The sequence below is a fragment of the Monodelphis domestica genome, chromosome 4, assembly GCF_027887165.1.
Source record: "Monodelphis domestica isolate mMonDom1 chromosome 4, mMonDom1.pri, whole genome shotgun sequence".
NCBI lineage: Eukaryota > Metazoa > Chordata > Mammalia > Didelphimorphia > Didelphidae > Monodelphis > Monodelphis domestica.
Window position 1 is genome coordinate 139489360 of NC_077230.1, and position 17883 is coordinate 139507242.

The 17883-nt window shown below is 34.0% G+C and overlaps 1 protein-coding gene across 7 annotated transcripts in view; it reads right to left on the bottom strand.

Moving 5' to 3' along the window:
* Positions 1-17883, bottom strand: part of LRP1B (LDL receptor related protein 1B) — a 2480145-nt gene that overhangs the window by 183447 nt on the left and 2278815 nt on the right. For all 7 annotated transcript variants that reach the window (XM_007494117.3, XM_056797188.1, XM_056797186.1 and 4 more), the window contains 3 exons: positions 16685-16819; positions 13864-13983; positions 12072-12313 (listed from right to left, as the gene is read on the bottom strand). In XM_007494117.3, the coding sequence (XP_007494179.2) occupies positions 12072-12313; positions 13864-13983; positions 16685-16819 (497 nt within the window). The remainder of the gene's footprint in view (positions 1-12071; positions 12314-13863; positions 13984-16684; positions 16820-17883) is intronic.

A 17883-nucleotide genomic window follows, 5' to 3' on the forward strand; every position in this document is an offset into this window, starting at 1 on the left:
CAGTTTGGGTCAGAAAGGGTTTCTTAGAAAGTGGGTTGTGAGGAAGAATATGATTATAGTAAAGAATCAAGTCACTAAGCTGTAGTTTACTAACTTTACATCATCCAGAATTTTTGAAATGCTTCAGCATGTCTTCATTATCATCCTGATGTATAGCTTACACTTTGGATGTAAATTTTAAATCAATTTCATTATTTTTTTAAAATAAGCATTGCCTTGACTAGGGATTTTAGCATATTTATTTCTGTATGTAGGAGAATGAGTCCATCCAAACTGCAGGCTCTGATGTTACTTTATTGCTTCCAGGTCACACAGAAAACATGACTTTTCATCAGCAATTTGTATTTTCCTCAAAAATGCCGATGATCCAGATTCAAAGGTCAAGGCAAATGCCAAGGTTCTGCTGTTTCAGTTTATTCAATCAAAATGCATGGCGCAGTCCTTGCAAAAACTTTTCTCTTGTTCAAGTTTTCTTTTATCAGGAGCCTGTATATTTATCTACATTTAACTCTTTGGCCACTATCTTACTTTTTTGAATGACCCAGTCCACCTGTCTTTTCAACTTAGCCATCTGTTCTATTTGAGAATGCTTAGGTAATTTCTGCCTCATTACAGAGATTTTTGCTACTTATTTTAATTCTTTTGAGTTAGCAAAAAACTTTTACCTTTTAAAACATTTTTATTTTTATATTTTTACATTACATGTCTATGTAATTTTTAATAATCATTTTCTGACATTTTGTGATCCATGTTCTCTTTCTTCCCTTTCACTCCTCCTGCTGACACTCTACCCAAGATGGCAAGTAATAAGATATAGGTTGCAGATGTATGATGATACAATACATATTTTCATGTTCTTCATGTTGTAAAAGAAAACATACATCACTCACACTAGAGAAAAATTCATGGAGGAAATAAAGAGAAAAATAGTATGCTTCAATCTGAATTCAGACTCTGTCAGTTATGTCCATTTATGGTAATAGAAAGCCTTTTTCATCAGGAGTCTCTTGAAGTTATCTTGGATGCTCAAATTGCTGAGTTAAGTTATTTAAAATTTGTCATCATACTTTATTGTTGTTACTGTATACAACATTTTCCTGGTTCTGCTCACTTCACTCTGCACCACTTCATAAAGGTCTTTTCATTTTTCTTTTTGTGCTCATCCTCTTCATCATTTCTTATGGTACAATAGTATACCATTACACTCACCTACCACAACTTATTCAACCCTTCCACAATTGACATATATTCCTTGAGTTTCTAGTTTGCTCCCACAAAAAGAATTGCTATTTCCTCCCTATCTTTGATTTCTTTGGGTTTCAAACCTACAGTGGTATTGTTGGGTCAAAGAATATGAAAAGTTTTGTGAACCTTTAGGCATGGTTCCAAAAAAAAAAAAAGAGCCAAAACCAAAACCCCCAAACCTCTTACTCTTGAGATTACCTTATTATCACACACTTCTTTGAAAATGACAAACATATCACTTGCAGTTTTTCACAACTTCACACAAAATTTGATACTAATTCTTTTATTTACGTGTGGATTACTCAGCATTACCACAAAAATCTCACCACAGCTATTAGCATAGAAATGATGGATTAGTCCTAAAGGGGCCTCTGCTAAAAAGTGAAACATCTAAGCTATATATACTACTGGACTCTTAGATCCATTGACATGGGGGTATATATAAGTAAATCCCAAACTCCATCTTTCTGCTTTAAACATTTTTTTCTGGCTCTCCCTCCCTGCCTGGAATGCTTTCCCTCCCCATCTCTGTGGACTGGCTTACCTGGCTCCCTCTAAGTTCTAACTAGAATCTTGTCTTTTATATATAAGAAGCCTTTTCCAATCCTTTTTAAAAAAAAAAATTGTAGTGCTTTATTTCCTTTCTTATTTATTTCCTATTTATCCTATATATAGATAATTTGTTAGTTTCTTGAGAGTCAGTGACTATCTTTTGCCTCCTTTTTATATCCTTAGTGTTTATTCCAGTGTCTGGCACATAGTCAACCCTTAATAAATGTTGATTGATTGACTGATTGATGTGGTTGAAGTGGGACCTGGATGACAGAACTAGGAGCTTTGAGTGGAGGTGGCAATTGGGCAAACTGAAGTTTGATATAAGGAAAGTCTTATAGGAAAAGTGCAATCAGCTTTCTTGGGAGGTAGTAAATTCTCCCTCCATGGAGATCTCCAAGGAAACTCTAACTACTTGCCGGATGAGACATAGTAGGGATTCTTTTTCCAATGGTCATTCTTTATCTACTCCATGAGTCTCCAACATAATCTCATCACATGTTAGCCATCAGTGATATTCAATTGTGTACCTTAGAATATTTTTTATGTTAGATTAATTGATCTATATAAGAAAAAATGATCAGATTATATTTGGGACAGAAGAAATGTTAAAATATTGCAGTATTTGCAAACTGCATGGATTTTACTTTTTGGTCCCTCATACAATCATATTTATTACAATTTTTGTTTTATATAAAAACATTAAATAATCATTGACCCCTAAGTATCTTTTGAAGTATTACCTGTAAAAGTGTTTTGCTACTTATTATACCTTATTACAAGGAGTCCCTTTATAATATATACCACTTATTTGAATATAACTTTGTATGCAACTTGCTATAAAGCTTTTTGCTAAAAGTCAATAAACAGAAGCATTATTCGTAGGATTACAGTTACCTAGGAAGATGATAGGGTTCCTCATTTATTTTCATACTTTGGCACTGGAAGGCCCTATAGATTAAAGATGGAGCTTTATTACCTGAAGACTTTAAAATTTTGGCACAAAAAAATCTGGATTTCAATTAAAGACTAAACAAACCTTTAAATATTTTTAAAATTCAATTATTCTACTAAAGTGCCAAAAATTGCCTAGGAAAACAATTAACACATACATCACTTTTCAGATAGGTTTGTAGAAGAAAATATGTAAGCTTAAAAAATGATGCAGAGAGATATTATCCTACAATATTTAGGGTAAGTTTATATGCACTGCAGTCATGGAACTGCATCCTGTATCACACCCAGAAAAATGTTTTTGAGTGTTCCTTTTAAAAGTGTCTAAAGGTTTTATACTAAAAAAATTGTTATAGCAATTTATTAGTCAAAGGAACAACAGAAATGCCAAAGCAAATAGAAATAGGAAGGTAGATGACAAAAGAACCTTAATAAAAGGAATACAAAGAATGTCAATTCAAAGTAGTGAAGAAATGGCCCCAGAATTTTTCTTAGAGTCCTAGCTATAGCATGGGAAAGAGAGGGGTGGAGATTAAGGGTTATCACTATGTCAAGGAGGAAAAAAATACTTTTGCGTTATTTTCTTGGTGGATGTCTTGTAAGATAATAAAGAATACAAAGGTGGGAGAGAGGCCATATCTACATACTGGCCAAACACTTATTCAGTTGAGACCATAACTGCCTCAAATTACTAGATAAAAAGTCAACGAGACTCTTTCAAAAGGATTGTTTACTAACAAAAATATGTTTCTCAAATTATAGCCTGTGAATCACTTATCGATTGCTATAAGAATCTCCCCACTGAGTATGGGCTATTAAAAATTCAAACCAAAGAAATCAAACTTTCTCAAATGCAATGTATTTTCCATTGAGAGTTTCAATTTCCCCTAAAGAGCATAGTTTTGTAACTGCAATAATGGCATCTTACTCAGGCAAAGAACCAATAAGATTCCTGTTTCATTGGCATAGAGGAGTAGTAGGGAGAAGCTAGTCTACAGAGCCACTGATCTATATGATGAATTCAACAACAACAATAACAACCTAAGAAAGAGTGGACCCAATTTGAGACTAGGTTATCTGTTCGAATCCATGCTCTTTTTCTGAATCTCAAATAGTAAACAGTAAACAAATGCTTGACTGACTAATATAGCCATAGAGAGCCAATATGCTTTATTTACTATCTCCCTCATTTCCTTGCATTACATTCTTTCAACTTAAGGTGACAAGGAAGTGATGAAGTTCCTGTGTTCTGGCTTCATTTAAATAAGTACATGTTTAAAGTCTTTGAAAGACTGAAGTGGAGTGGTGAGGCTCATTGTGAGTGTGCCGACAGCTCTCAGTGATGATCTTTCTCAGGCTACTTCCATTTATTCCAAACACACATTTTTGGTGGCATTGGGATAATTAGCGTCCCTAAAGAATGAGGCTCCCCTATACTTAACTTTAAATGTATCTGAAAACAAGACAGATATATTAGCTTCACTTTAAACTTGATGGGAGAAGCTGATGCTACTATTGCCATTGATCCACAACATGGAACCATGGAACCTTCCTCTGTTTCTTACTTTAAAACTTTGACCTGCTGTCTTAGAACCAATACTTAATATTGGCAGAAGAGCAGTACTGATTAGGCAATTGGGGTTAAGTGACTTGCCATAGTTATACTGTTAGGAAGTTTTCTGAGGTCAGATTTGGACCCATGACCTCCCTTCTCCAAACTCAGGTCACTATCCCCTGAGCTACCTACATGCTCATTGATGGCTTCTTTGGAATGCTGTGCTATATAATTATCAATTTCTACAGCAGTGGGAAGTATGGCATTACTTTCACCTGTTTTATAATAATAGTACCTACCTCCCAGAATTGTTTTAAAGATTAAAGGAAGTAATATTTTCAAAATGCTTACTTAGCATAGTGTCTGACACATAGTAGGTACTATAGAAATTTTTATTCCCTTCCCCCCTTCTTGCTTAAATTGCATAACACGTTAAGGTTTGCAAAGCACTTTACATGTTATTTCATTTGAAATGATAGTTTATGAGTTTCATGGAGATGAAAGTTATAGACCTAAAAAGGATCTCTTTTAGACCAATTTCCTAATTATACAGATGAAAAAACTGAAGCTCCAGGAGGGTCAGTAACTATCCAAGGCTACTCAGGTAGTGAAAGTCAGAGGCTACATTTGAATTCAGGTTCTTTTGATTTTAGTCTTGGTGCAAATACTTTAATGAAGCTTTATTTCCGTGACCAATATGGAACCTTCTAAACCTGAACTTATTTCTCTCATCCAAAGTTTTCCCTTCTACCTAACATCTGTTTTGTTTTTCTTGATATTTCTTGAAACCTTGGATTCACCTTTGCTTTTTCTATTGTCTTTAGCCTTAACATGTAATCAGTTGCTAACAATTGCCCATTCTACTTCAAAATCATCCTTGTACCTGTCTACTCATTTCCAACTTCCTCAACCACTATTCTTCTTCATTCTCTAATTTTTTTCTGCCTTGCCTCTAATTGACTTTTTTTTTAAAAGGCTTAATGTCTGTCTTAGAATCAATACTTTACTGTTTACAAGGCAGAAGAGTGGTAAGGACTAGGCAACGGGGGTTAAGTGACTTGCCCAGGGTCACACAACTGGGAAGTGTCTGAGGTCAGATTTTAATCTAGAACCCCCCCCCACCATCTCTAGGCCTGACTCTCAATCTACTGAGCTACCCAGCTGCCCCCTTTAGGTATAGATCTTGATCCATTGAAGCCACCTATCTGCCACTTCTAAATGGCTTTTAATATTTCTTCCCATTCTAAGCTAGCCCAACCCCACCCAATTATTTACATTATTGCCTGCACTTTCTTTCTAAGTGCCACTATTATATCATTCCTTTACTAAGAAAGCTTCAATTCCCCCACTCCCACCTAAAGTGACCAGTTTTTTTTTTAATAGTCATTGCTAAGATATATTAGCATCTGGGAGGATCAATAAATCATGAAGCATTTTATCCTTTGCCCCCTCTGCTTGTTGTTGGGTCTACAATTATAAAACAAGATAGTTCTGGGGGCAGCTGGGTAGCTCACTCAGGCCTAGAGATGGAAGGTCCTAGGTTCAACTCTGACCTCAGATGCTTCTCAGCTGTGTGACCCTGGACAAGTCACTTAGCCCCCATTGCCTAGCCCTTACCATTCTTCTGCCATACACTGTATTGACTCCAAGACAGAATGTAAGGGTTTAAAAAACAAAACAAACAAAAAACCCCAACAAGATAGTTCTTAAATGACTACTTTGTAAAGTAAAAATTCCTGATCTTTGAACTTAAGGTCACAACTTTGTCTCAGCCATATTTCCAGCCCAATTTGATTCCATTCTTCCCCATGTACTTAGTATTCCTGTCAGACTGACCTAACGCCCATCACCCATTCTCACGTTGTACTTCTTGCCTCCAATGCTTTTGGCTCAAGCTGTCCTCCTTACATGACCTGCCGCCTGTTTCAAATTCTTCAGAGCTCAAGGTGGGTGTTAATTCCTTCTGGTAGCCCTCCCGGTCTCGTTAGCTTAAAGTGATTTTCCTTTTCAAATTTAACATTCTATTTTTTATTAACACATCTCTTTTTCCTGTGTCGCCTCTCCTCCTCCCATTAAATAGTCAGCTTCCTTAGGGAACTTACTGACACTGTCTTATCTGTCTTTGTACTCTGGTGACTACCACAGTGTTATATATAAATATGTGCTCAGTTAGATTAAATTGAACTGGAAGGAAGAATTGTATGGTTAAAAGAAAAAGAGCATTCTCTGTGGAGTCAGAGGATGTAGGGTCAAATTCTGTCTCTGACATATTAGTTTTGTGTTCTTGGGCAAGTGATATAGCCTACCTGGGCCTCGATTTCCTGGTCAGATTAGGTGTCTTCTGAGATCCTTCTTGACTACAAACCTGTGATCCTGTGCTATAACAATGTAGTCAACTGATGAGTATTTATCAGCACCAATTACTTTCAGGTTACTGAATCAATTCCAATCAAATCACATTATGATACAATGTCAAACTAACTGGTCTATAAATCTCATCACAATGTAAATAATTATTAGTGGTTCAGGAGAAATTCTATTGGCAGCCATAAAGAGTCTAATTTAGGGGATTAATGATGGAAAGACATTTTTAGGGGCTTAGAAAAATTAGTTTTATGCACCAGGACAATTCATTTGTCCTAACTTCACTTCAATTTCCTCTACTGTAAAACGGAGGTAAAAATAGCACCTACTTCACAGGGCTACTGTGGAGATCAAATGAGATAACAAATGTATATAACACTGTCAAACAATAGAGTCATATATATATATATATATAATATATGTATATATGCAAAATTATTATTATTAATTACCAATATCTGAATTTCTTAGAAATATATACTTGCCATTCATCAAGAATTTCAGACTAGGAAATGTTTAAGGAAAGAAAAAAGAAAACCATGATCAAGAATATAATGTTGCTATCTTTGTTTAATGTAATTTAAAATTATTATTATTAGTTCTAATCTAACTAATAATAATGATGAAAATGCTAGGGAAATGATCATAGAAAATATAATGACTGTCTCATACATTTATATTTCATTTTATGGTATAGGAAAAAAAAGACTTTATGTGATCTCATTTGCTTTTTTCCCCAAAAAAGTAAAGTAGGGAAGTATAAATATCATCATTGCCTTTCAAAAGAGAAGAAAACTGAGGCATATAGAGCTGAAGTGAATTGTCCCAAGTTCACAAAACTTAAAAAGAGAAGGCTTGGCAAATAAACCTTTGCCCTCTGACTCCACATCAATAAATTGTTTCCAGAATTGTAAATGAAATGCAAGAATCATATACGGCTTGCTTCTCCTTTTAAAGCAAAGTACTTATATAAAGATAACTAATGTACTGTAAATTATAGAATATTTTCAAGAGGCAATGTGGCCTAGACACAGGCAGAGAGTATTGTTGGTTCAAGTCAGATATAACACCACAAGAAATTCTCTTACACTTGATAAGGTTTTCTTCCCCTGATCTATATAAAATAGGGTTAAAATATTCATACTATATCCCAAGTTCATGATGGATAAAGTACTTTCTATGTCCAAAAACATCATATAATTGTCAAATACATGCATACATGATGGCATATAATGTATATATCCATCATTCACATAAACACATACATATAAATATATATGTAAAACAGAAGAGGGTGATGATCATTTTTGTTTCTAAAAATCAGGTAGTTCAGGTAAGTAATTTGTCTCAGGAATATTTAGCATTATGATGGTAAAAATCTAATCTATATTTTCAAAGTCATTTGCATTTTCCATGCACTGACCTACTTTAAAGCATTTACCATCCTGCTCTTTGCTTTACACCACTTCATACTAGAAATGATAAATTGCCAGAAAGTATCTACAAATGTTGTATAATGTTATCATGTTCTGTTCTGACTGCTAAAATTCAAATTCAGAAATCTCATTATGTTTTACATATAGATTGAATCATGTCAGTCTTTTAAGTTTTTAACTTGTTTAATTTTGTTAAAGAAAAAAATCCATCCATTTTGTATTGCCCAGAGGGGTAGAAATTCATAAGTACTTCTAACTATAAATAACCCTTGGTCTTCATTTGAAATTTAGATTTGTAATCACAATTAGTATTCCTATTTTTCTAACAAATTCCCAGAAGTGAAATATTGTTCTTATAACTCCTAATAAAGTTCATTTGGAGAAAAGGTCTTCACTTTTTAAGATTTATTTTTTCCTTTGAATTGTGAAACAATATGTTCCCTTACCATTGCAAATTCAGGATGAATCATGATACATTTAGTTGATAGAAATGATACATAGATATCTTCTTATTGCACAGGCAATTATTTATTTCATTGACTGAAGCACTAAGTTCCACATTTACTCATTATCCATGATCCTATATTCTGGGACTTAGCAGATCAGATATATCAGACTCAGCCTAGGGAACCATTGAGTTGTTTTTTGTTTTTTGTTTTCCTTTACTCCCCATGAATAGGTCCTAAGTTTCTATCATTCAGGTAAAAAAAAATATTTATACAGGGTGACAGTAAGTATGAGAAATATAATAAGCTTTTTCAAAAAGTAAATGGTATTTTAAAGGAATACAGAGAAATTGCCCAGTGAATGCATGACTTACGTCTCTTTATGCCCCCCAGATCTTTTTAGAATCACAGATGGCTATGGCTGACAAGGACCAGATAGGTAACCTAGTTTAAACCTCAATTTTAAAGATAAAGAAAAACTAAGATCCTGATAGAGAAATTAAACTGCCCTAATTTTAAAACTTGATGCCCCTAAAATTAGCTTTCATACTTTAGTCAATTCACAACATTCCTGAACCTATTTACTCATTTGTAAAATGATGAAATTGGACTGAATGATCTCTTAGGTTTCTTCCATCTTCAACATTTTTTATTCTAAAAGTGATCTTGGAAGCAAACACCAGCATGAATTAATATTATTTTAGAAGTATAGCAAGGAGAGCTTTTAAAGAGAAGACATTCTCAGCATGAATCAACTCATTTAGCTTAACTGGCTAAATCATGGGGCCAAGGAGGCCACATTTATATGTTTAATACTATACTCATAGCTACAGAGTTAATTCCACTGTGTTGCCAAGCTTTACCCTGGATCCACAATGTTTTCCATCTGTCTCTTCAGTGGATATTGATGGTCACATTAGGGGTCAGAGAACAAGAAATAATCCAGTATAAATCTAACATCACTCCTGGGAAAGTCAATCAAAATCCATGCTCTACTCCCACAAGGTAAAACATTCACATCACTTTTTTTTTATATTAAAATTCTCAATGTGGAATAGGACATTTACCAAAGAAGTCTGAAATACAAAAGACAAAGAATAATCCACTTTTGCATTTGATGAAGTCTATGCCCTTGCTGTGCCTTTACTTTCTTTTAATGGACTATATGAAAAAAAAGAAAACATGGAGAACTGAAAGAAATATAATAATGTAAATCAGGACTTGAGGGTTAAAAGAACCAGGCCACAAATTCTGGAAATAATCTTGTGATGTGGTCATGATCTTTAAGTACATGAATGACTGTTTACAAAGGATACTGATCATAAACTATCAGGATTTTCATGAGGCAGGATTGGAAGGATTGGTGTTAGTTTTTACTGTATAATTAATTTCAAGATTATTAATAATAATGAACATTAGGGGATATATATGAATCTAATTAACTCAAGGGCTACTAAGTATATTAATAGAATTTATTGTGTTATCAGCTGCCTTAAAGATATTGCCTACTATAAAGGTATAGGCTATTATTACAGATAACAGAGATGAAAGAAATGAGGATGCCTCTTGAAGTATCTGTGAACTTTGTACCCTTAAAAATGACACTATCAATTAGTCCTGGGATTATCTACATTTCTGTAGATAATAGATTAAGTGAGAGGTGTATGATACATTTTCCAGAGGCTCCATTGTGGCCACAACATTCTCACAAGGGCCTAAATGAGATTAAGGATATGTTCCTGAAATACTTAGGAAAATAGATCAATAAAATCAACAAATACAATAAATCAAATCAGTCAAATAAAAATGGTTAATACTAATGTGTGCTTTTCTAAGTCACTATGTACTCCAGGGACTCTTGTATATGGTTTCATGCCTTCTGTTTTTATTTTATTTCTGATACAATTGGATTAGATGACTTCTTGTTACACCAGGAACATATATAATTTGAATGATTTTATATCGTGTTCAAATATGTTGTTAACCAAAACACTTAAAAATTCTAAATATGTTGATCAGAATTATGGTTTGGGTACTTATAGGATTACAAGGGCAGTTAGGTGAGGCAGTGGATAGAGTGCCAGGCTTAGAATCAGGAAGACTCATTCTCCTCAGTTCAAATCTGAGCTCCCTGAGCACCCTTAAAAGCTATGTAACCCTGAGCAAGTCACTTAAACCTGTTTGCCTCAGTTTCCTTACCTGTGAAATGAACTAGAGAAGGAAATGGCAAACCACTCCAGTATGTTTGCCAAGAAAACCCCAAATAGGATCATAAAGAATTGGGTAAGAATGAAAAAACCGAACAGCAACAACAATGTATATGATTATAGTTCTTGAGGTAGATGGCCCTCAGAAGTCATTTAGGCCAACCTCCTCATTTTACCCTTGAGGAAAATGAGCCTTAGGTAAGTTCATTGACATCCCCAAGGTCATCTAGGCAGTGGACTTTAGAAGTGGACTTTGCATCCTACCAGGTCCTCTGACTACAGAGCCACTGACCTACTGACCTTTCCAGTTTCTAACTTCCCTTCTTTAAATGATACCATTTGTTTCACTTAAGAAATAAAGAGCTTTAGCTTGCCTGATTTCTGTTTATCTACTACCAATTATGGTACCATATGCAAATATGGTCCCATTCTTATGGTAGTGTACCAGCTTCTTTTATATCATTTTGGCACTACTATTGCAAAATGCACTGCTTGCTGCTCACAGACAGAATAATGCCTGAAGATAGAAAGACATCAGGGATGTTTTTCTAACACAGAGTTTGAATTATATCCTGCTGAGATAGAACTTGACTTTTTGGTAGTATGGGAGTGGGTCAGGCCCCATAAAAATAAGTATTAATCTGTCATTTTCTTCTTGGGTTGCTCCAAATCATACAATACAGAATCACTTGGCATGCCCTGCAACAAGGAAGGATGTAGTATGTGTTGACAAATCTAAACAAATACTGTAGTTTCTTTTTCTTGAAAGAAGTAACCACAATAATAAACATGCCTATCATATGTCAGGAGAATAGCATATAGTCTGATGCTCTACGAAACTCATTCTTCTTAGGGATTTTGCACAATCATCAGAAAGTAACTGGAGCACTAACTGTTTTTGTTTGGGTTTTTCTTGCTGTTTTGTAACATTTTTAGTGGCTTTCTAACACAAAGCTTTTTAATCAAAATCAACACACCAACAAACATAAATAGTAAGCTTTGAATTTCATGAAATGTTCAAAAAGGCTCATGTCATTTTTCAGTATCTAGAAATTCTAATACACCCACTAAAACCTAAATACATAAAAAACACATAACTGGAGATGTACCTCAGACAGCTGCAAATATTAAGTAATCAGGAACATGTTTTTATTTTTCATCACTTTGGGACAGTTAGTTACTGATTGAGTACTCTCTAGGGTAACTCTAATGTGCTACAAACTGTTAGGCAGATGATTCCTCATGGTGGCTTTTTATTTTTTTCTATTAAATGGGTATATGTAGCTTTAGAATTTTGAAGCTCTCTACTTACAATCAAACCACTTGTAGTTTGTCTTCTTTCTCTTCCATGGACCCTTTTGTAGAAAATTCCTCCTGGATTAAACTGAGTACTCCAAATAATCATATCCCTTTGATAATATACATCCATCCCTGTTATCCTTGAATTATGTTCAATATGAGAAATTTGTTGATGATCGCCACTGTAGTTGAATGGATATATAAAACCCAGGATATCAGTGTCATTAGAAATGTAGAGAACTTGATCTTCAGAGCCTGGAGATTATTATAACGAAATACAAAAATAAAATCAATTTCAACTAATGTAAAGGCAAGTATCTTATTTTTCAATTATGTGGCATTTTCATGCTAACACAGGATCTTTACTTAAAATCAGGTCATTTTACTCTGTTCCCTTAGCTTTCCTGTTTTAAGAATTCTAATGTCTATATAGACATATCAATTCATCATTGATCAAAATTTTGCATATTTACATAAAAGCATCATTCATGGAAAGAATATTCAATTTCTCTAAACACTAAATTACAATATAGCATATTTAAATGTACTTATTTTAATGTTTCTGTATAACTCACAGAATCTCAATTCTTATTAAATAATAGTTGCATCTAAACATTCATCTTTATTAATATTTGGTACTCATGACAGTAGATTCAGATACTATGTTAAGAAATCCAAAGTTCTTTTTTCCCCTAATCAAAATTACCTTAGCAATCTGAGCAGCCCACAGAAATATATTTTGAATTCTCTCTTAAATGGAATTCTATTGTATGGAACTTTGATCAATTTATTTCTGTACAATGAAAGTCAAACATAATTTATTGGCATGAGGGTGACCTTGAGGTATTAAATCATTTTGAATTGCTTTATAAGAAATCTAACAGAAGTTAATTTATGCTCAACATAAAAGCTGTGGGACATAATTAGGTGCTCAATTTAGAGTCAGAAAGATCTGGATTCAAATCCTTTTTTGGATGCCAGTTAGGTGATCCTAGGTAAGTAGAAACAACAGCTAAGTGACACTTCATGTAAGTCACATACAAATTATGATCAAGTTGATTAAAGACATTCTTGCACCAGGAATTTCATTATATATTTGCATACAGTTTGGGGCTAAATGTATTCAATCACATATATGTTTAATTAGAGTAATTTTGTGAAGAAGCATAATTATTTATAATAACCCATTCCCAAATCATGTCAGGGACTATGCATGTGATTTCACTAATCATAGTATTTTTTTGTGAATGACACAAGCTGTGGATAAGCATAAATATCTCCTTTAAACTCTTTAATTCTATACCTTTGTGTTTAATGAAAACCTATTTTTATGAATGAAGGGGAAGAGGAATGAGAGCAAGAATACTGAATTTGGACTAAAACCATTAAAGTCCTCATTTAAAATTCTTTTCTACAGATAGTACTGTCAATACTAAATGCTTTTCCTAGTGGCCCAATAATTTCCCATATACACTAAGATTAGGCATCGTGTTAAGACATTTGTAACAGAATATCAAATTTTAACTACTTTTGATCATTGCTTAAAATACAAAGGACTTTTTTCTTTAGTCAACCTGTTTTTGAGAAAGAGGTATTTTAAAATAATATCTTATTTGAAGTTAATAATTATGACAACACAAGATACTTATCAATATGTATTAAAAACATCTGGCTTCTTTTTTCATTTTGAGAATGAAACTACAGTTAAGTAGATGAAAATATATTTGCTTAAGATGCATTTCACCAATTACCTGATGTGATTTTTAAATAAAAAAGTAACATTAGAATAATATTTATAACCTTACCTTTTGCTGTGCAGGTATTATTCTTTTCCTTGTAATTCTGATCACACACACATTTATATGACCCTTTCATATTAACACATTGTTGAGAGCAGGCACCAAACACCAAGCATTCATTGAGATCTAGAGGATAAAAAAATGACATCAGTTCTGTCATAAATATAGTCTAGAAATGTATTTTCATAATGTGGGGAACTTTTGCATCAGCAACAAGCCAACTTTTTTTTGATTCCTGTAATTTGGTATCCTTAATTTTCTCTTGTGCACCCCCATGGAATATATGAATAAAAACTTTTTTTTATGCTTTTGGCTGAGTTCACCATAGCTTTCCCATAACTCTTCACTGCATTCTTGTTAGCAATTTAGTTTTATTTTTTGCCCTGATTACTATGAGATCACCTTTTTCAAACATTTGCAAATATTTTCATTTATCCAAAACCTTTTTCTCTGATTTCCCTTTGTTTATCAAAATTCAGCTTTTCCAACTGCTTATGGTTAGAGTTCATAACTATAAAATGGCCAAATGGTTTCCCTTTTGTTTGACAAGAAAAGAATATGATGACTTGAGATTAGATCTGAATTTTTAATAGATAGGGAACTCTCTAGTGGTGCAATTCCCTCCATCAGTGGAGTTTGGTACTTTCTCTGCTACTTGTAGGTCCTAGGGTCCCATGGCCAAAATGTGTCAATGGGACTTGACTAAGGTCAGTCCTGGTTATGACACTTCATCTCCATCCACTATGCCAAAGTGCATCTTAAAGAGGTTATGCAAAGAGACACACATATTTGATGTCCCAAGATCTCATAGTTAGTAGGTAGTCTAAGGTAAGACTTCAACTCTCTGGTCTTCCTAATTCAGAAGCAAGCTCTCTCTGCACTACAACACTGCCTCTTTGATCAGATGGGCATCATTTAGTATCTGACACATAACTGACTTTACATTCCTATATTCTGTTTCAGTGTGACAAATCATTATGCTCCCAGGTATCAGTAAGAATCATTTTTGCAATCTTTTGGAATTTAGAGGAAGAAGAAAACAATAGAAAATTTGGGGACCATGGTGTGCCCCTTTACTGAATATATTAATTTAATCCATTTTACAATTAACATCCTCATACACACACATACACTCTACCTCTCCTTCCACTATTATGTCTCATGCTACTTTGCCTTACCTTTACCATATGAATTCTAAATTCTAATCATGTCTTAAAAGACACATGAACTGTGTGACCTTGGGTAGGCTTTGTAACTGTCTTAGTTATCAGTAAAAAGGGGGCAATAACAGGCTTACCTGTCAAGGTAGTTCTAAGGATCTAATGAGAAAATATATGTAAATGATTTTGCCAGTTTTAGTGTTATTTAAATACTAGCTAGCTATCATTATTATTACTGCCAACAGTATGATTATCTCAAAACAAATTTCAATCATATGAATTATTTAAGCAGCTGGGAGGAATAGTAAATAAAGTGCCAGATTTGTAGCCAAGAAGACTCATCTTCTGGAGTTCAAATACGTCTTCAGACACTTAGTAGGCTGTGTGACTCTGGGTGACTCACTTAACCCTACTTGCTTCAATTTCTCCATCTGTAAAATGTACTAGAGGAGGAAATGGAAGACCACTGAAGATTCTTTGCCAAGATAAGTACAAATGGGTCTCAAGGAGTCATATAATGCTGAAAGGGTGAATACAAATACTTTATGGAATATTACTGAAATTACATCATCTAGATATTGTCCTCTTCCATTTCCTTGTCCATGCAGTGCAGTATAATTAACATTCTGGGTATTAAATAAGGTAGTGGGTCCTATAATTGAGTAAAGAGTATGCTCATTTACATGATTAAAAAGAAGTAAGAAGGGCAATTTCTGAGCAGTAACTGGAAGTAAAGTGGAAGGTGGTTACCAGTTTGTCAATCATATAATATACATTAGCCTTTTGTAAATCTAATTAAACTGTATGCACTATAATAATCAGTGTCCAGAAGAATATTAGGAAATAAAGACCATGCCTTGTTCAAAAGCTTGTCTGTAAGCCATCTTCAAAAATCTATTTTGTCTAATAAAATACATCAATTACTTTTTTGATGATTAAATTGAAAGAGTATTAGTTATTGTCATTTTAATCAGATTACAAAGAAAACTCATGTAGTCTATTTTCATTCATCAATACTAATGTAGAAAAAAATAATAATACCACTGACCTGACCACCCACCATTTCTCCTCTCCCACTCTCACAAAAAAAAGAACATTCAGATAACTCTAAATCATAGCATATGATTTAATCACTCCCAGTGGCTGTCATATATATTAAGAGGGTATTAACCATTCTGGACAGGGGTTGGCAAATATCAATTTAGTCTATAACACTGGTTTAAAATAAAAATATATTTAAGCCCTAAAATATTATCTGAGTCACAGTATACATATAGTGACAGGGAATTAAAAAAAAAACTTTCATAACTCTATAGAACTGGGTCAACAAAAATATATCTTTTATGAAATGAACCTAATTTTCCAATAGTTCCTGGAATAGAAATTTCTTTATTTGCATTACAAAAGCAAAGATAGAACAAAACAATCCAGTTCCTCCAGGTCTGAGGCTTCTATTCAAAGGGCACTCTATCCTAAATGGCAGTTCAGCTGTCTAATAAACTCATGCTTGACCCCAGGGACTCTACTCTCATAAGTAATATGGTGTCACATTATCACATACAATTTTTATGAAAATCAATCCCTTGTCATCTTGCAATTTAGCAGTTTTAGGATTCATCTCATAACCCAAAGATTTAAGAGCAAGCTGTTTATGAAATATACCATACCTTCACACTGTCTGTTTCTCATGTTTCTCTGAAATCCAGGCTTACAACGACAGAAAACAGATGTTTGTGTTTGATTGCAATATGCATCATCTCCACATGGATTCACATTATCTTCACAGGTATATTCAGTGGGAACTAGGATTAAAAATGTATGGTCAAATCTAATATATTCTAATTCCTGATGTGAGAGCTTTGCATCTATTTTATTTGAAAATGATATTAATTTTCTCCCTAGATTGTTCTTTTTGTATTGCATAAGATTATAGCTTTCATTCCTTATGATCCCTTAGCCTTTCGAAAGGTGCATAAACAGAAAAGAAGTGGGTTAACTCAGAGCTAATATAATTTAGATAGAATATGTTATGGTGTCATTAGCCACATATTCAAGCTGTTTCCAAGACCTGCTGCTGGTGGGAGCCCACAAGGCCGCCCTATTGGGAAGGTATTATTTGACAAAAGGAAAGGTTACAGAGAGGCCTTTGACAGGAGAAGCAGTATTTCTTCGTTCTCCTTCTACATCTGTAACGCTTTGTGGGGTTTTTGGGAGACAGAGCTAGGAACACAGTTTTCTGGAGACATGCTTCAGAAGAACACAGTTTCCAAGGCCTCCCAGGGGTTACTGTTCATCTGATAGTACATAACTGGGATCTGGATAAGCATCAGACTGGGTCTACTCTCTCTTTATATTACCCATTTTAGGTGGGTTCTTTTTCATCATTTAGTGAGGAATTGGAAAAAAGCCTCCAAAATGTATAAACCAGCTACTATTTTTATATGTATTTTTCTTTAAATGGATTCTTTCAGAATCCACATTGAATATCAGTTCTAAGGCAGAAGAGCCATAAGGGGTAGGCCATGGGGTTTTAAGTGACTTGCTCAGGGTCGCACAGCTAGGAAGTGTCTGAGTCCAGATTTGAACATAGGACCTCCTGTCTCCAGGCTTGGATCTCTATACACTGAGATACCCAGCCCTTTTTAAATGTGTATTTTTAAAAACAGTTTGTACATGCCATTTGGTCATGAGCTCAGTGATTTTCTCTGGTACAGGAAAATTATACACTATTGCCAATAGTAGCAAAATGTAAAATTACTAACATATAGGATGTAGCTCCTACAACTTTCTAAAACTCATCCCAGAGAATGAAATTATGCTTTAAACAACTAAGAAACTATTGAAAATAAGAAAAGAGGGAATGGCC